Below are 20,562 nucleotides of genomic sequence, written 5' to 3'. Positions count from 1 at the left end.
AACCGAGTAGGCCTATTCCACCCATGACTTACCTTAAATAACTTACCCGGAATATCATGGAATCCTGCAATTTTCAGAGCTTTTAGTTGAAACATCCCTGAAACACTGCAACCGCATCTCTCTGACCCATTCTAGTAACAATTCAACACCCAAAAACTTGCCCTATTTTGGGTAACGAAATCCCACTCGCTGTTTTCTCCAATTCCTCACTTGCTTTTTATGAACAGAAAACTCATGGCCCACTGCTCTGCTTTCTTCCACAACTTTCACCATTTTTAGTTTGAATGAAGCCATGACATAACTTTCACTATAACAAGTATTTACTAACAACAACCAAGTTAACACAGCGCAGCAGTGGCCCGTTCCCTTAGTTACTGCAGACGCACATTCTTACGACAAGCCCACAAATTTGATGTGTGGCTCTTAATCAGCACAAAAATTTATGTGAATATTCAGTCATAAGTTAGGGGTGTGGATGATTGTGATTAAATTCGGTACTTTGAAATACGTGGGGATTATCCACACGTATACGGTAAGATTTACACGTTCTCCCTGCTTAAAATAACTAAGACCAATATACTGTACATGAATTACTTCTTTTTGATTTCATTCAATCATGGCAAAGCCATGGGTTATACAATTTCCAATGACTAACCTGACGCTGAGAATCATTGAAGTAAGCAGGAACAGTTATTACAGCATTTTTCACAGATGTATTCAGGTAACTTTCTGCAGTCTCCTTCATTTTCATCAAGATAAATGCTCCAATTTGACTAGGAGAGTACATTTTTCCATCACTGCCTTGCACCCACGCATCACCATTGGAAGCTCGCACTATCTTGTAAGACACAGTTTGCCTGAAATAAAAATTTTTGGTGTAATTAGATATCCATAAGATTCACAAAGACTGAATGTGATCTTTGGATAACACCGATCCAGTGAAAAAAATTGAAGTGCCTTACAGCTGTGATACAGAATACAGAGAATGGAATGGAACATACTTTACCACTTACAATCACAAATAAATATCTGTGTTCTAATTTGGCAAATATCACAAAACCTGTTTTTGAGCTATAAGCATCTGAAGCTTTGCTTATAATTTTCCAACTATTTTTTTCAACAACCAACTTTTTAAAAAAAGTTTACACCCCCTGCAGGTGGGGGACGCAAACAAAGAATACACCCAAAGTACCCCTGCCTGTCGTAAGAGGCGAATACAAGGGGCGACCAAGGGATAATTAAATTAGAACCATGAGACTACTTGTGATCAGTACCATTACATGAGCAACACCATGGGTTGACACCACTTGCAATTAGTACTACCATGCGAGGAACACCATGAGTCTACGTTACCTGTGATTAGTACCACTACAGGAGGAACACCAGGATTATGCTTAACCATATATTAGTAATAAGACGGGCAGGTGACGAATTTTTGACACCTTTTCATAACAAGCATCATGTCAGAAAAGAGGACATTGTGAATTGGATCCACTTACTGTTTTGGATTCATGGTTATTTTTTCATCATTAGTTTTATGTTTTACTCAATGAGTAGGCCTACACATTGAAGTTTTAATAATCATTCTGTTGCACCTTGTACCATTACGGGCCGATGACCTAAATGTTAGACCCCTTTAAACAACAAACATTATCAACATCAAAAAGTTTACACTTTGTGAAAAACAACAGATTATATATTAATTTTTTTCTATCATTTTCTTTAAAAATCCCCATGCCCCTAATCTTTGTCAATAATCTAACATTATTGGCAAGGTCTTATTTAACACATTAGTGCATAGCATCCAAAAAATCAGACATCAGAGAAAAATGTGTGATTTATGCATGGTTATAAGCCTGTGATACTTATGCTTCAGAAGGGCTGTAGCTACCAAGAACCAAGAGTACATCATTCTTCATTCATTGTTGAATCACACTTATTGCAAGCATGGCAGCAGGATAGTACAGAGTTGTGAGCAACAGGCAAGATTTTCATTTCTAGATCAACAAATATTTCCAATAATTGTATACTTTGGGATGGATCATATTGTTGACACTCCTATGAATCTATTAATACACAAAGATGTCAATTATGTCTTATTATTGATGTGACAATGCCTTTGCTGCCAGGACCTAGCGTTTACAGTGCACTATGTCTTCTGGAATAGGCTAGAGCAATTTTGTTACTTTCATAGTGGCTTTGACAATATGAAAGCGACTGAGGTATGACCGATGCTAGTAATGCCAATCCTTATGCAGCCAGTCCCTGCTATGAATGGTGTGAAAATGTTGCTCATAGGGTCGGTTGGTGTATGCATTTCAGTGGGCTTGGCAGACTGATATGTAACAGCAACTCTGGCTCGGTGAGGAACGCAACGGAAAACTACCTCAATCATTTCCCTAGTACGCCTCTTCAGTGATGCCTAGGCCATCTATAACAGCTGATGGCAAAGCTGTTGAAGATCCCACAAGCAGAATCGCTGACAGACTGTACATACAATGATGTGACAGAGGCTTGTAAATATAGCTGTCCTGAAAATCTGACGCTATGCACAGGGAGTCTTATTGTTTCAAACATTTGTATTCCCTTACTAGTTTGACGGTGAGTGAAATATTGGAAATTTTGGAGGAAGAACTGACATTTGGAGAGGAGCAGCACATCAAACCTCCTAATGATGGGTGCGAAACAGTTGATAATAATGACAGGTAAGTATGAGGGTAATCTAAATTACTTTGGTAGAAACCTACTTCTGAGTGAATGTGAAGGGCAAATTGCTCCAACAGAATATGAAAAAGGGAAGGCTAGGTCATGTGGTAGTCAAAATTTTACTGAGAGTTCTACAGATGGAATTCAAAAACCAGAAAACCATGCAAAAGGAAGCTGCCATGTGAAAATAAAAAGAGTCATTCATACATAAGATTGGGCCAGTATCTCCGTTTCCGATTTCGCTGATAGAAAATTCAAAAGCATTAGTAGGTCGAATTGTAACACACAGGAAGCAACCCCAAAGTGGACAACATCACAATCTACATCTCGTTTAGTGACTGACTGTATACCTGTCTCCTATCTTTCCCTCCCACTCCCACACACACACACACACACACACACACACACACACACACATCAGATGATGCACAAAATTGTGAAATTCCGCTAGAATTCTCTCTCTGCCAGTGGCTATGGGATACCTTTCCACATTTCCAAGTGAATACAGCAAATATAAAATGAAAGAATTTGGGCTTGGAAGTGTAGTCTAGTCCTACCTCTCACTGATGCAGGTGGAACTGAATCAACTTGACAACTACTTTACATTCCTGAAACTGGTAAGACATCTGGCTTCAAAGGGAATGAGTGCGACAGGGACATTTCAAGAAAACCAGACACAGAAGTGCCCCCTTCAAAGAAAGGCAGACAGGAAAAAGAAAGGGATCATATGACTACAGGAGTTTTGGTGGTGCGTCGCTGGTGCGCTGAAATGACAACTGTGCTGTCACTGGTGCGCTGGAATGAACAGTGTTATCACTGCTGGTATGAATTCCAAACAGATGGGGATTAAGCAGTGCATCAAGGTGGTTCAGCGTAAAATAAAAAATAAAAATAAAATGCAAAGTGTCTACCGCAATGAAAGCTGTTCAATTCCTATAGTGGCATCTGAAGAGTGGATCAGCTTGATCAGTCTGAACTTCACACGAAATGCTTGTGTAGATACATAAACGTAAATAGCGTATACAGTATTGTGATAAGTCTGTAGTGGATATTGTAGGTCCACTTTACAGTTTATATTGGATAAGTAAATGCTGATTAGCTTGCAGCATTATTGTACAATGTAATGCTGAATAACTAGTGTCATTGTACTAACCTGAGTGAATAGGGTCCGATATATCAGACTGCCTGTGTAAATAAAACTAGTACTTGTATGAACATTCTGATAGTTGGAACGTGTTTCTGCAATTATTAAGAGTAGAAATGTGTAGATAAATTGAAATAAAACACAAAATAACTATGCACTAATGGGTTAATTAAACATTAACCGTTTGTTTAACACTTATCAGAGACATTGGCCCTTTTAATACACAGTTTTTAAAAATTACGTGAACATGTTTTTGAACGTATAACATGCTTCACAAAACAATACCTTACACCCAGGTATATTACCAACTAAACCTTTATTCTTTACCATGTAAGTATACAAAAGATCATTGATGGATTCGCGTTCATTTTCAGAACACAAACGGAAATGTCCAAATAGGGGCAAAAAGAAAGTGATAACAGTCCTCGAGAGTGGATTTTTAACACAGAGAGCTTCTATATGGTGTATGTCCTCCACGAGCATTTATCACAGCTTGGCACCTACGTGGCATGTTCCATATAAGTCGACAGAGGGCACGTTGCGGTATCGGTGTCCCATTCTTCAATGAGAGTCTGTGGAACAGGACGCCCACGAACACTTCTGTCAAGCCTGTCCTCCACATGCTCGATGGGATTAAGGTCGGGACTCGCTGCTGGCCATTCCATGTCTTGAATGTCCAGTTCTTGAAAAACAGCTCAGTTGATACGCGCTACATGAACCCTGGCACTGTCGTACACTAATACGAATTCAGGGCCAACACCATATACAGCAACCAATACATGCTGTAGCAGTATCTGCTCGATGTACCCCGCAGCGGTAAGATTACAACGGACGATGACAAGATATGTACAGCAATCAATACTGATGCCACCTCACGCCATAACAGAACTTTGTCCGAATCGGTTGCCTTCCTGGACAACATTTGGCACATCACCATTAGCGATAACACTACCCGAATGTGACTTGAAACTTATAGTTTCTCCTTGAAGATGGCATCTCTATACACATCAACATCCATCAGGCTGTGTCAGAGGAAATCTGGACTCCTCTATGAACAACACAGGTCTCCAATGGCAAAGTTGCCAATTGACGTGGGTAAGGGCAAACACAAGGTGAGCTGTGCGATGTTGCTGCATTAAAAGGGGCACTCTAGCAAGACGTCTGGGTCGTAAGGACACTTACTGTCCTGTCAGACACCGACTCCAGTGACCCTCCTGAGCTCTTGTTGAAGTTCTCTGACAGTTGCTGAACAACACCGCAACGCACAGATGGTCAGATATCAGTCATCGTGTGGGCTTGTCATATGAACTGGCCAGTCTCAATGTAGCAATTCCACAAGCGTTGAATAACTGACAAGAGAGACATTGAGATCCACAGCAACATGGCGAAAAGTCTATCCTTTGTGCCGAACCAAGCCTGCCTTGGTGATGCACTTCCTTTATTCCTACTTCTCCTTGACTGTCGTCACCATTAGCGATAACACTACCCGAATGTGACGTGAAGCTTATAGTTTCTCATTGAAGATGGCGCTCTAGCCATCTGTGTTGATACAGAGTCTCTCACTCTCCGAGTGAGAAGTTGGTCTGCTCGTGATACTAACAATGGAGGGATCGTAAATTATGAAAAAAATGGGATTTAAAATGTGCTTCTTGATCTACGAAATGCTATTATCGTGGATTTACCTGTGTCAACGCTAGGCGCTCTGCTGGGAGTAATTATTTAGATTGACGTAAATATTTCGAAATTCCAGATGTGCTGCTCTCAGGTATTTAGTTTTATTTAATTTCACGTGCCATAGTTACAAGAACGGTTCTATGTAATTGTATTTCCGTAGTCTTATTACCTGTCATTGCAGGCTTTTAGTTAATTTTGTGTGCGTTTTAAATTTTTCTTTCTTCGTTCGTGTGCACACGTGCGAGAGCGGAGAGTGGTATTTACCTATCTGTTTGTTTGGGCCTGTGTGTTTTGAGACCATGCTCTTCGGTTTCCTCATCGTTTTGAATTATGGCTGAGCATTGGTTGATTTGATGCTACGGGGTTAAATCCATGTTTGTCCACGTGAGGCAATTTGGATGTCCTGGGTAGGGGGTCGACGAAAGTTGTGATTGCTACGATTATATTTGGATCAGCCTTGGCTATTTTTGCGGCGGTCCAGCATTGTATCTGTGGTGTTCAAAATAAGCTCGTGACTCCATGGTATCCCTCTCTATCCTGCGCGTAAGTATACGTCGCGTGCCTTGGCCCACCAGCCTGGTCTGGGTCAATTTTATATTGGGTCTCCATTCTTGTTCATACATGTGTGTGCGTGCCTGTGCTGTCTGCCTGTGTACGGTTTATACTACTCTCTGTATCTCATAATTAATTTTTTCTTTATTTTTCTTTTGTTTTCATTTTAGTTGGCCGGGCTGGGTCACGTGCGGTGTGCTATTTTATATTTCTAGGCCGTTATCTGCTCCACTGTCGGCAATACGTTTTTGTAACTGTGGCAACATAATCTTGTTCATCTGGTTCTGCTCCTCTGGGAGGCTGTGCTTCAGCATTGTTGTTGTGACGCGCTAGCATCGAATGGACGCTCGCTTGGAGCACGGATATGCTAGCTGTTGATATATGCGCGGTCCGCATTTGTACGACGGCATTATCCCTTTCGTGGTTCCATTTTCTGATTCCTTCGATAACATGTTCCACATCACATTATTTTTCTGAAACAAGTTTGTAATTGTATGTGGTCGTACGGAAGTGAATGCTGCGATCGTATGCACTGTCGCCGTCTAACACAAAACTTACTATGTCATCGAACGGGATCCTACTTGATGTTCAATTTTTCTGCAGTTATGTAAGTAATTTTTAATACAGCTTCCCATTTTTGCTTTCATTTTAATATTATGTGTGTTGGTAATAAACCCCATTTTCTTTTGATCCATTCTTTTATTCATGGGGGTTACGAGTTCTTGCCTTTCTGTCCTTTCGCTCCCCTTTTGTCTGTGCACAGGTCCAGCTCCAAACTGTTGTAGTTCGTTCCAGTCCATCCATGGCAATTTATGAAGAGAGGTGAGGTAAGCGTCTGCGTGTACATGTCGTGTATTGTGTTGATGTGTTATGGAGCAGGATGGGGGTAGTAGACCTTCCTGGATCAAAGTGACTGCCTTGCGACTTGAATCTCATTAAGATGCCTGATGGGATGTGCTGGTTGACTTACGTGCTCAAATGACTGCAGTAGTCTGTGTACCTCATGACACACGGACACACCACTATTCACTATGTTTTGAGGGGTCACCTGACAGTTTAATGCATGGCTACATCTACAGATGGAGTATAACTTCGATTTGACATACCCTGAGTAGCTAAGGTCTCAATATACTGTACGACCATTGGAACCCCATCTACCAAATTAACGTTCACATACCAGACGTTACAAAACATGTTCCCCCAACTTTTTTGAACTGTGTATATTGTAAGCCAGGATAAAATGTGTATCTTACTACCTCAATCTCAATTTTTTTAAATGGCATTGATCCCTTAGAACCAAATCACCGTTATAGAGTAACTGCCATGAAAGTAGCGAGAATGACTGTTGGTACAAACCATTAGGAACAAAGACAGGAGGGCATTTGCAACAAACGAGGCAGTATGTATGAAGCGGCTTCAGGTCAGGTCATGTGAGATGGGCGGAGAGAGGACACGTACAGAGATGAGTGAATAGGGCAATGGAGAGAAGCGGACTGAGACCAAAAAGGCTATTGGACTTTTTTTTAAATGATTACAAGATATTGTCACAGAACTAGATTCATACAGCTCCAAGGATGATGCAACATTTCTCACAGGATTGTGCCCTACTTTCTGCATGGCATTCCTAAGAAACTTCAATTTCAATGCCTGCTGTTTACTAGGGATTAATCCACAATATGCAAGTTTCTCACCCATATGCAAGTATGGGAGATACTGTTTGTACAAGCACATCTTGGTTTGCAGGGGTACCTTATCCCAGATCAGGGGACATATGAGGTTATGAAATTTAGACATATTGGCCACTCTAAATAAGTTTACTTCTTGCCTTGCTCAATCCTTGTTAGAGATCACAGCCCCAAAATACTGTAATACTTGCACTGTTGTAATGTATTGCCCATTAAGTTGTATTTGGCAGCCAGTATTTACTCATTTTCATGGCAACAGTTTTTGTTCTCACTTTAGTCTTAAATCACTAAACTTCGTTAGCCATTTGTTGAGCTGTTCCTGTACCTCCTGTCTCCCACTCCAAATAGAAACAGCAAACACTAAGGCATTTTTATTCTCCATTTAGTTCTTTCTAGAAGTTCACTGGAGCATTATGGATGCTCTTCACACTAATCCTTTCAATCTGGGAAACTCAGCAAGTACCCAGCGACCTTACTGAAAATTGGTACTATTATCACCACATTGAAGATAGTCAATCCCCATGTATGTGGCAACTATCACTGTCTATCCCTCAATCCAAAGCTAGCAAACTTCTGCATAGCCATCTCCAGGTTGTCTGACAAGATTCTTCCTGAGTCTCAGTGTGGTTTCCATTCATGTAAGCCCGTACAGGCACAATGCACAGAATATTCAGTGCACAGCAACTAAAAACAAGTGCAGAGAACAGCCGCCACCACCTCTGTACTTAGTTATTTATGACCTGGAAAAGACCTCCGACCCTGTCCTGACTCCTATGTGGGCAGTGTTGAGTCACTTTGGTTGCACAAAAAATTTTACTGGCCTGGTTTGAGTACTGCTTGATGTTTGGTGTATGTTCAGGTTCTCCATCATAGATTGAAGCAAGGTTGGGTACTTACACCCAATGCTCTTTACCCAGTACAAGGCTGCTAAGCTTACCGAGCAAGTGGCTATGTAGTTTGGATCACATACCTATCAGCTTGCATGCAGGAGATAGCGAGTTCAAACCCCACTTTTGGCAGCGTTGAATGTGAGTTTCCGTGGTTTCCCATTTTCACACAAAGCAAAGTCAGGAGCTGTACCGTAAGGCCAATTGCTTCCTTCCATCCTCACCCCGTATCCTATCGTCACCATGACCTGTGTCAGTGCGACGTAAAGCAAATTGTAAAAGCTGCTATGCATTGTGATTCCTTCTTTAATATCAAATGGGAGAACCAAGTCTTCAATCTTGCAGTTGTTGAGAAAGCATGCACTAATAGTGTAGATATCTCTGTAGTTTGCCATTGGATTTGGTGGACTGGGAAAACCTGTTGTATGAGAGACGCCAGGCTTCCTCACCAATTCCAACATGGTACTTTCCTCAGGCACAAGCCCCTATGGTGCCCCTTTGAAGTGTTATGAAGACCAGCTTAAAGCATGAAGGTCACAACCCTCAAACCTGGGATACACTTGAACAGGATCACTCGCTCTGGCGCCGAACCACCTCTACCAACGACTAAAATTGGGCAACCATCCTCTACTAACCCTAATCAAAGGGAAGATGGGAGATGGCTGACTTTTCGAAAATGAAGGTATCAGGAAAAGAAAGGAAAGAGCCACAAAGGGCAGGAGAAATGAAAGATTTCCAAGGCCTCACAAACTTAATACCACCCAAGTTAGAAAAGACAGTTGACCAAGGAAGGTTGGATAGGAAAGATTATGCAAGGAGCCTGACAAGTGGAAATAATGATGCGCTGCTCAGGGACCCATAGCCACAAACCCATGCTAACAAAGATGAAAGCTCCTGGGTCCCCTTTTGGTTGCTTTTTAGAACATGCAGGGAATACGATTGAAGTAATCTGCCCCCCCCCCCCTCCACACACAGGGGAGGTGCAAATAATAGATAGATATGCATCAGATACATAAATAAGAACATCGTACTACTTGTTAAGCCCTATATAGAAAGTGAGGAACATTTAAAGGAACATGCAATTGCTGGGAAGAGGGAGCAATAGGAATAAAATACAAGAAGGACAAGGACAGTCTCCACATTTTCACGTAATACCATCTTCAAATAGACTACTCTCCTCATAAAGCCCAGTTCTTTTACATCTATTTCTTCTCAGCCCCCAATAAGTTTGTTTCCTCTACCCAGCTTCATCAGGAGGGCAGACTTCAACCCCCATTACTCACACTGAATAATTATTTTTCTCCTTTTGTGCTTCTCCTGTGTTTAGTGTTCCCGAACTTCTGTCATTGGTATTTATCTTTAGGAGTGGCTGCACACGGCAGGTATAGAGCCAAATTCTGCATTTGGGAGACTAGTGGGTTGGAACCCTAATGTCAGCTGTCCTGAGAATGATTTTCTGTGGTTTTCCATTTTCATTTCCAGGAAAATGCTGGGGTAGTTCCCATTCATAGGCCACAGCAGATTCCTTCCACCTCCTTACCCAGTTTCACCATCATTTTCACCTTCATGAGCTCAACTGAGATTGGCCTCAGGAAGGCATCTGACCATAAAAAACATGCTATATAATTTTGCCTCCATCTCACTCCCAACTGCATATCAGGAAACAGCACTAAGGGATAGATTTTTTTGTCATCTCCTTTTCCTGTGTTTATCTAGCTTTCTTCTTATCCTACGCTTCCCATATCAAGACCGAAAATTTATCACAATGGCCCCTTGATGTGTTAAAAGCCTGCCCTCCTGATGAAGCTGGCAAACAGACACGAGGTCATCAGGGGCTGAAAAGAAAAATGAAATGGGAGTGGTGAGGGAGACAAATTTATATGAAGATGGCAGTGTATGAAAATGTGGAGACTGTCCTTATCCTTTTATGTTTTCTTTCTATCTCTGCCCCTTCCCACACTGACTTGTCATTGTGTTTGTCCTGCTGTGTATTTACTATGATGTTCCTATCTTTTGACGTGATTTGCACTTGCTTGATCTTTACCATTATTTATAACACTACAGTCTGTCTCAGCATGTTTGAGACTGAGTATACAACATTTGAGGTTTGGTTTTAGTAACGCACTCCCTATATGAACAAATGTACAAAAATTAACATTGCTGAACTTACATAGTTTAGAAGAAATGTGATAAGCCTAACATATTATTATTTGCAATATAATACAAGTATCCCTTATTCTTCCAACATGTATATACAAATATGTAACGTCTCCCAGACGTAGGGAGGCAAGTCACCCGACGAAAGAGTTTGCGGGAAACGACGATCTGTTTCACAAACATGATCCTTGAGCCTAGTAGCTCAGTCACTGCTGATCCAAAGCATGTGTCCACTTTGCTTGCTTTATTGTGAATAAAAATAATACACAGCGTTTATCAAGTATACTGTTTAATTAGTTGGAAGTGTAAATGTCCATCCAGTACTCTGTGTGTGTGTGTGTGTGCGCTGTAATTGTAAACCCTGTGTGAACCAGGCCAGTCTGTGATTAAATAGGAAAACAACTAACGAGTGTCAAGAAAACCTGTGTGAAATGTGTTTTCCAAATTTCCTGAAGAAAATCCTGGAAGCACTCCAGATGAAGTAACGTGCAGTGGCCGACGTAACTGGTATTTCCAAGGCAAGCATTTACCATGCTAGAAAAGAACTTAAGGTTGATAGGAAACTGGTTACTCCTAAGAAAACCGTAAAACGACAAAGCTAAGTGAAAAATACTACAGTTTTACAGAAGAGACAATCCGTAACAAATTCAAGACTTCTTTTTAATAAATGAAATACCAACTCCGAATAAAATATTAACTTCAGTTAATAGCAACAATTTATTACCTAACTTCTCTCGTGCAACTCTTCACAGACTTTGAAAAATTATGAACTTTAATTATGTATTGCAAATTGCCAGTGTAAAAATGAAGAAATAGTGTTGTGGAGACGAAAGTATTTATGCTGACCGCTGGAAATCCTGTATTCAACACATTGATGAGGAGGAAGCTAATATGTGGAAGCTGGATGGCATTGCGGAGGAAGTCCTTGAACGCTTTGTTATCAACTTAAACTGATGACACTGATACCGTTGAAAACACCAACATGGAAGGAATAGAACAACTGCGGTATAGAGAGTAAATTGCAAGTCTTATTGCTACCCATTAACGCACGATCACTTTTCTTTTGTGGATTTGTTGAATGTGCAGTCAAAATGGTTAGGATGTTTTGTAGGGACCAAAAAAATGAAGAGGGAACGTGGTAAAAAATGAACAATTTCACTGTTAAATTTAAGGTTATGTTTGAACGTAAAAATAATTACAATGAAAACAAAGAAACAAATGTTTACAATTAATGAAATAAATAAATAAAGAAATAATACATTTTAAGAACACGAACATAGTAAAACTTCAAGGAAAACCGTTCTTAGAAACGCAAACTATACACGGCGATGACAATTATGTTTAAAGTTGTAAAAGGAAAGTCCAACATCTGGGCGATTTGCACACATTTCATCTGTGGTTTAGCATCCACTTTCTCAATAATAATTTTTCATCATCCATAAACTGTCTAGCTTTCTTCTCCATAACTGAATGCCCTCCAAACCACTATACGGAAGTACAGTAAGCCTAATTTATGTACGTTGTCACACAATTCATTTACGAACGTAAAATGAAGCACCAACATGTCAGCTGTATATGAAAGTAAAATAGGCCTAATTTACGTACGTTGTTACATGCGTAAGTACAGTAGGCCTAATTTACGTACACAAGTAACTCGGGCCTCTTTCAGGCGGCGCAGGATTAAAACGTGCTTGTGTATATACACGGATTCACCCGCTTCCGCTGCACACACAACGGGTCGAGTAGTGCAGAACTCCCCGCGCTTTCCAGCGGATCCTTTTCAACACACTTTTCCAGTGTGGATAATAGATATGGACTATCATAGTCTTCGTTTACCTTCTACATTTAAGAAAATATAAAAATAGTTCACGCACGCTATATCCTTCACATTTTGTTAGAGAAGGAGATGGTACAATTTTAAGTATACACTCCCAACAACAGGTCTAAATTATATCATGCTTTCCCAAACATGAGACCACTGGTATTTCTGACAAAGTTATTAAGTTCTCAATGTCTATTTCTGGTTCCATAACAACCACTGTAAATCACACAGAAGAAAAAAACAAATTCTTTAGCATGTATTTAATAGGGCACATCCTGGGACTTCGGAATAATGGCGTAATAACCAGGGAAACTCACTAGAAATGGACGTCTTAACCAGTTCAGACTGTACGGGCAGCTGTTATTTCAATGAGTCTATTTTTGTTTATCGTCTAAATCCATTTCTACTTCCTTATAGGTACACTATTGGGTTCTGATGCAGGTCACAGTACTGACGTTGCAAGCACGGCCGATCTGCTGTGTATGATGACATGCATAAAATCTAATGTCCAATAACAAGTAACTGTGGGCGTGGGACCGCAACTCACCATGGGCTGCCCACTCAAACATTTCTCCCGCGCGCTGTTACTCTCTGCCTACGCATCAAATGAAAGGTTCTATTTGAATAATCAGTTCTTACTTTAGGCCTAGGCGGACTGGCGGCTAAGCATGGAAGCGCGTCGAACCCACGCTGTCTGAAAGAGGCCTCACAGATGTAAAATTAAGCACCAACACGTCAGACGCAAAGATAAAAACAGTGGCTTGAGACTGACGCTCCCTGCAGCTGCAGCCATAAACGCAACCACGCTCCGGGCCCGTAATATTAAGTTCTCTACCAAATCTTAACCCAGGCCAGTTGTCGTTGGCCTCGTGTGCGCGCAACATGGCCAAAGAGGCTAATATAAATTTCTTATGGTGGGAGTTAGGAAGGTACTAAAGAGTGACATAAATGTGCTATCCAGGTTTCTTTGGCATTTATTTAATAAGGCACGTCCTGGGACTTCGGAATAATGGCGTAATAACCAGGGAAACGCGCTAGAAAGGGACGCCTTAACCAATTTAGACTGTATTATGTTTGTTTAAACAGGCAGCTGTTATTTCAAGGAATCTGCATACCCAATAGAGGCAAATCTTGACTGGCGCGATATTCATGTATGACGAAACGTTGGGTTGTCCTTACTTTCAGTCTCTCTACTACAAACCTGGCAGCGGAAAATCAAATTGTTCTAACTCCTCTGTGATTAAAAACATCTTTAAGAGTATTGCTGCTCAGGCAAAAGAGTGTAATGAACGAAAGATAATTTTTTGGAACAGGCAGTATTTTAGAATGCACATGCTTGCAGTTGTTTTCTTTGATTCTCAAACACTGTAAGACAGACTGTAGTTAAGATATATTTGCTTTTGTACCCTATGTTGCACCGTACATGAAAGTACATCAACTAAAGTCACTTTACTGAGATGCCCAGGGTTGATATGAAATATGATAGCAAGATTTTTTCATTAACAAGGTCTATAATATTCTTTTCAATTAATCTAATGGATAAAATATTCATAAAAATCAATATACTAAACAGTGTTTAGCCAAGTGCTATTTGAGAAAAGTATATTATATGACACCAGAAAAACATACTCACATGTCTTTTTTTACTTCTGGATCATCAAACCTCCGCCCAATCAAACGTTTGGTTGCATAGAACGTGTTGGCTGAATTTGTAACAGCTTGACGCTTTGCAGGCATTCCCACTAACCTCTCTCCATCTGAAGCAATCACAAGATCTTTTTATAATACTGAAATAATGACATTAATTAGCCTCACAACAGAAGAAAATTTGAATAACAGTCTATTCCAAAGAAACATATCAAGATCAGCCAGAAAAACATTATCCCAAAGTTAGGTCAGGGCCCTTAACCTGGCTTCATAAAGTAGTATTGTTCACTAAGATCCAACAGTTCACATTAGTAAAATCTGAGTCAACCATAAAAACTAGAAATAAATTGCACTAAGTTATTATAAGTTAATGATTAGAATTGCTCATGCCATATAAAAGGAGAATATGAAATATGACTTCAAAATTATTTGATTATGTGTGAAGTAATCGAAGTCATTACAATCTAAATATAAATAGTTCACAGCTGTGTTCTTCAATCCTTCTAAAAATATTAGATTAAATGAAGTATAGATAAATAAAATCACTGGTTAAAATCTCATTCCAAATTGCCAAAAAACGAGATTCAGGTAAAAGGAATTTATAGAATAGTTGGTTGAAAAACGAATGTTTGAAAATTTGAGTTGAATTCCGCCTGAAGGGGCGTGAATGTGGAAATTTCTCCAACTTTTTCCATGTGGTGAGCTAAAGCCATAAACGGTCGCACTTTTATTCCACAAAGGGAGTTCAACTAAGCCGTAGATTTAGAATAAATCCCAATAATGCCGCATGTTGAAGTCTTAAATGTAATGAGAAAAGATGTGTCAGTAGCTGAAGAGTGAGAAATACTCACAAGCCAAAGCTCATGAATGCTTACCCTTTAAGAGAGGTGACTATTCATCTTGGCTGCTCTTGAAGGTCTGACAGTTATTAGCTTATTGATACGTGTATTGCAGGGGTGTGCGTAACCTCGAGAGCATTAGTAACTGGCGGCAGGGATATAGTGCAACGAGGTGGCACGGAAGTAGCTACTATTGCAGTAGGAGGGTTGTTTGGAATTTTAACTTACTGTATAGTTGAAAATTTTCATGAAATTATTTACATTTATATCGGATGATGTGGTACTTGCCCAGCAAACACGCCTTTGACTCCAACGCCAGACACAAACTTGGAGCGACAAATTAGCTGAGAATGGTCTGCGTCTCAACACCCAGAAAACCAAATACCTAGAATGTGGCCCCCAAACTAGTGGGACCATAAGGATCAATAATCAAGACTTGCAGAAAACCATGCATTTTAAATACCTAGGGTCAGTTGTCACTTCGAATTGTGATGCCACTTTTGATATCCGAGCGCGAGTAAATGCGGCTTGGCTCAAGTGGACACAAGTCATCAGAGTCCTCTGCGATAGAAAGATGCCTCACCATCTAAAGACAAAAATTTACAAAACTGTAGTACGCCCAGCGGCTATTTACGGGGCAGAATGTCTTCCAATGACAAAGAAAAAAAGAAAACACGAGCAGACTCTTCATACAATGGAAATGAGGATGCTTTGATGGACTGACTCGATGTGACCACATAAGAAATGAAGATGTTCGACAAAGGTTTGGCGTCCCTCCAATTGTGGAGAAAGTGAGGGAAGCGCGTCTCCGCTGGTACGGTCACGTTATGAGAAGGCAGGATGGCTCAGTTGCTAAAACACCTCTCCAAGTTGATCCAGGAGGAGTACGACCACATGGTAGGCCTTTAAAGCGGTGGACTGACAATATCAAGGCCGACATGCACAACGTTGGTTTAAAACCTGAAGAAGTCAGCAATAGGACGAAATGGAGATGTAGCAAAGCTGCGGACCCCATAATTTGGGATAAACTCTAGGAAAGAGAGAGATTTACATTTATATCAAAATAAGTGAGCAGATTGGGAACTTGTTTGATTATCGGACTAGTGACTTCCAAGACATACTTTCAATTATTATTATTATTATTATTATTATTATTATTATTATTATTATTGAAATGTTGATCTAAAAAAAAATGTAAGAGTTTTCAAACTCATTCATTAAATTACTTTTGTTTACATATTTAACAATTTGAAGGTCTTGATCAATTGTAGTGAAGTTGTGCCCGATATCCCTCATGTGAACGCTCACGGCAGATTATTTTCTATGTTTTGATGCATTGTTCTAAGTATCTAGTTTTGAAACTTCAACCAGTTTGTCCCACATAAGAAAATTTACACTTTACGGTATTGGAATTGAAAAATAGTTTTGATTAGTGTTACGAGTTTGGTATGCAATTTTGATGTCATGCTCCCTTAACGGGTTGGTAATGTGATAAATAGCCGGGTTGGTAAAGGTAAAGATGGCAAAATTTGCTTTTCTAGACTTGTCCAAAACTAATATTGTAGCGGTTTTTAATTTGTAATCTTACTAATCATATCAGGTTTGAAGCCATTAAGTTCAGCAAATTCTTTAATGTATTTGAATTCACTCTTTCGATTAACAGAAGAGAGTGGAACATTTAATGCCCAATAAACTGGAAAAAGGTAGCTTGTTTTTGTGACTGAGGGAGCAAAGAATAGTTTTTATTGTTAACCCTCGAAGTGGCGGTCATTTATCCTGTAGTGGCAGCGATATTTTACTGGTGTTGCGGACTCTTAGTACAAATTGTGTTAAAAATCGCTGACATGTTATACATAAACAGCACACCCTTTTATTTTCAAAGGTACAAGGAATAAGTTGTTGATACTAAAGCTGGTATTTACTGTATCATCCAAAATGTGTAAGACCAAAACAATTTTGAATTTGTTTATATTATTTGTTTTTGCAAAAGTTTTTGTATATATGTTTATATTTAGGTAAATTTAAAAAATTGACATACAACAGGAGCACCAGTTCATAGTAAAGAGTTGTGTACCGGTATATAGTTTATAATACTGTTCTTAGCTGGAAAACAGTGTACACAATTGTATGCTACCACTTGTACATTTCCCTTAGAGTCACTTGGGTGGGTCTTCCTTTTTACTCCACGATATTCAGGCCTCCAGAAGTGCACTAGTTTATGATAACGCCCCTGGTAAATACCACCATTACATCCTGGACACCAGAATGTAGACTCCTTTTCTTGCAAGCACACAACACATAGGCGATTGTTATTCTGTGGCAATTTTTCGAGAGCATGAGAGGGACCTCCTGCAAGACCTGTTGTCCTCAACTGGAATTGTGAACTATTCATTTAGAAATCCCCTAACTATACTGACAATGAAGTATCGTCTTGCTAAAGGCCTATCAGTGTTCTTTATGTACAGGATGTATGCATCAAATAATGTCATATCTAGAAGATTTGAGAAAATTTGCTTCCAGTACCTTCTGATCGATCTGGAACAAGTGACATGGTAAATACACTTATCTTTATTATCTACACCTCCCATGAAGATATTGTACTTATGAATCAGTAGGGGTTTCAACCCTTCATTTGCCTTTCGACTCCTTACAACATTGTCCTCAGCATGACATCCAGTTGTCAAACTGGTTTCCATGGTGTTTTTATAAGCAACCAGTAGAACGTCACCTTGCCTAAAGTAAACAGTTTGCCTAGGTTCAAGTTTTGTACCTAAAACAATTTGAGACATCTCTCTGAAGATATATTCACTGTTCCTGTGAGGAAATGATTTAGTATTGCTGACATGAGTATATATCAAAACTTCAGATAGATATCAGAAGGAAAACTGGCGATTAAATATAGCTGGCTCAGCTGAGACGTGTGGCCGGCCACTGAGTATGTAGCAACTAGCACAAGACAGCGGGATTTTGACGCTACTTTGGCTACGATTTACACTAGATTAGTGCAACATTCTATTATACAAAATATTTCATGATTATGACCGAACATTTCTCCTTCGATTTATTCGTAATTAGCACATTTCGATAAATAATAATTCGATTAGTGATATAAAATAAAGAGCATGTCAAAACGCCTGATATCAGGCGTTTGCCACTTGGAGGGTTAAAGCAGCGGCAGAAGGTTTCCTGTAAATTTGAAAATGAATTTATCATTATCTCTGGTAAAATTTAAATCCAAGAAGTTCAAAGAATGATTTCATCCTCCTTGGTGAACTTGATATTACTGTCAAGGTCACTGAGGAACCTTGATACATTATTGCTATTGTTCTGATGTTTGACAAGAATGGCAAATGTATCGTCAACAAATCTCATCCATAATTTTTGACCTTTGATTATGTTGATTATCCTGTTAATTTCTAGATTATCCATGAAAATATTAGCAAGAATTCCAGAAATTGTCTCTCCCATTGCTAGTCCCTCCTGATGGTAGATTTTGTTATTAAACGTGAAGTAATTATTATTTAGGACAAATCTTAGTAAGTTGATTAAGTTATCTATTTCGCATTTGCTTCAAATATTTTGTTTCAAAAGATTGATTATGATACTGATAGTTTCATTCACGGGTATACTCGAATACATGTTGGTAATATCAAACAAAACCATAAAATGATTATCTTGCAACCTAAATTTAGATACAGGTAATCTACTACAAAAATCAACTATTCTTAATGTAAGCTTAAGCTTCATTATTAAATTAAAGTGTTTACTTAAAAAGGGTGTAAAAAATTTCAAGACTTTATAAGTGGAACTATTTCTACTGTTTATAATAGGGCGTGCTGGTATTTCTTTTTTATGCATTTTAGGTAGGGCTTTTACCATTGGTAATCTGGGATTCATTATTGCGAGTTTTTGGTATTCATGTTCAAGAAAGAATGGACAAATTTTTCAACAGGTTCTTTAGACTTCATTTGGATTTTAAGTGTAGGATTTTTGTCAACTATATTATGAGAACTAGTAGAAAAGAAATCTCCAGTTGTCTTGATGTATTGGTCTGTTTATCTACAGTTGTGGAACCTATGTCCTCTTTTGTAATGATTATATTATTGTTTTGAACACATTGCGGACCGGGTGCCGTTCGCCCCAGGCACAGCCCTGTTCCCGGCCACTTTCTAACTACCTCTAAAGCTGGAGTGCATGCATACAAATAAACTGTCAGAACTTCAATAGCTTTTGAAGGACTATTGTGTATTTTTCTATTGGCCTTCCTGAATAGTTGTTGAAATGCAGGGTATTTCTTGAAATCTATTTCGGCTCATAGTTTTCGGAAATATTGGTCTTTTTATTAGGGGATCGGTTGGCCAGTAATCTTTCAGACACGATTTCTTCACCTGCCGTATCAATATACACAGAGGATTAATTTTTTAACTTCCCTGCTAGTGACATTAGTCCACTTTAGTGTTTTAGGGGATAAGTTATGAGAATGTGATTTCTGCTCATAGTGTATGTTTGTCTTTTCAGCTACATACTGAAAAAATTCCTCACCAAACATAAGTCCTGCTACTTGTCCTATGTTTCCAGATTCATTAGACCATACCTTTATACCAGGAGCACCTTCAAAATCCTCTAACCTAGGTTCATTGTTGTCCATAACCCAGTCGTCAGAAAACACTGCATTATTTACAATATTTAGAATATTTACACCCGTAACACAAATATACGACTCGTTCTGTGCAACGTGTTCCACACCTTGCCTCGTCATCACTTGAAACATTTCCGTTAGAGGTTATTTCATCGTCGAACTCTAAATACTCAGCATCACTTAATATTCGGAGCCTGTATCAGCACATAATTCGCGAATAATTTCATCTTTGTGTAAACACGTGCGATCGCTAGGCGCTGCCATCTTGCATGGCTCTTTGAACTTTGTAAACATGTTGTCAAGAAATTCAAAGAAAATCTACGATATGAAGAATACTCGTAACAAATGCGACTATCGATTGTGTAGAACCATACGTAACAGAGTTCTATCACCCTTGACCTCCAAATAGTTCCCGTATATCTCAAAAGATAGCACTAAAGTTCAGTCTGCTGGGTCTGCTGCTAACACGAGATAACTCGGGACCGGTCCGCAACGCTCGGCTAGGCAAACACGAGTATTCTCGGGACCGGTCCGCAATGTGTTAATTTTACTCTATTTCGATTTTTTTTTTGAGACCTGGTATTGACTTGGTCTTTAGTTCATTAGCCAAAAAGGGGAGCTTTTCTATTTTACATTGTTACGATTTTCAGTAGGCAGTTTCGTGATATTGTATTCAACTTCAGCAATACTGGTAACAAGATCATCAGTTTTGTTGGAATTGAGCCAGTTGAACTTCATACCCTTGTTCAAAAGATCCATTTCACTGTTTGAAAAACTAGTGTTGGACAAATTTACAGAACTGGGAATATT

General features: G+C 39.4%; 1 protein-coding gene across 1 annotated transcript in view; it reads right to left on the bottom strand.

The window, feature by feature from the left end:
• The window catches only part of Hsc70-5 (Heat shock protein 70 cognate 5), a 177,274-nt gene that overhangs the window by 118,581 nt on the left and 38,131 nt on the right, over positions 1-20,562 (bottom strand). The window contains exons 4-5 of the mRNA XM_067135526.2: positions 14,261-14,384; positions 656-857 (exon numbers count right to left, since the gene is read on the bottom strand). Of these exons, the coding sequence (XP_066991627.2) occupies positions 656-857; positions 14,261-14,384 (326 nt within the window). The remainder of the gene's footprint in view (positions 1-655; positions 858-14,260; positions 14,385-20,562) is intronic.

The sequence above is a fragment of the Anabrus simplex genome, chromosome 1, assembly GCF_040414725.1.
Source record: "Anabrus simplex isolate iqAnaSimp1 chromosome 1, ASM4041472v1, whole genome shotgun sequence".
Classification (NCBI taxonomy): Eukaryota; Metazoa; Arthropoda; class Insecta; order Orthoptera; family Tettigoniidae; genus Anabrus; species Anabrus simplex.
The sequence above is the reverse complement of the archived record's forward strand: the minus strand, read 5'-3'. Positions and strand labels throughout refer to the sequence as shown.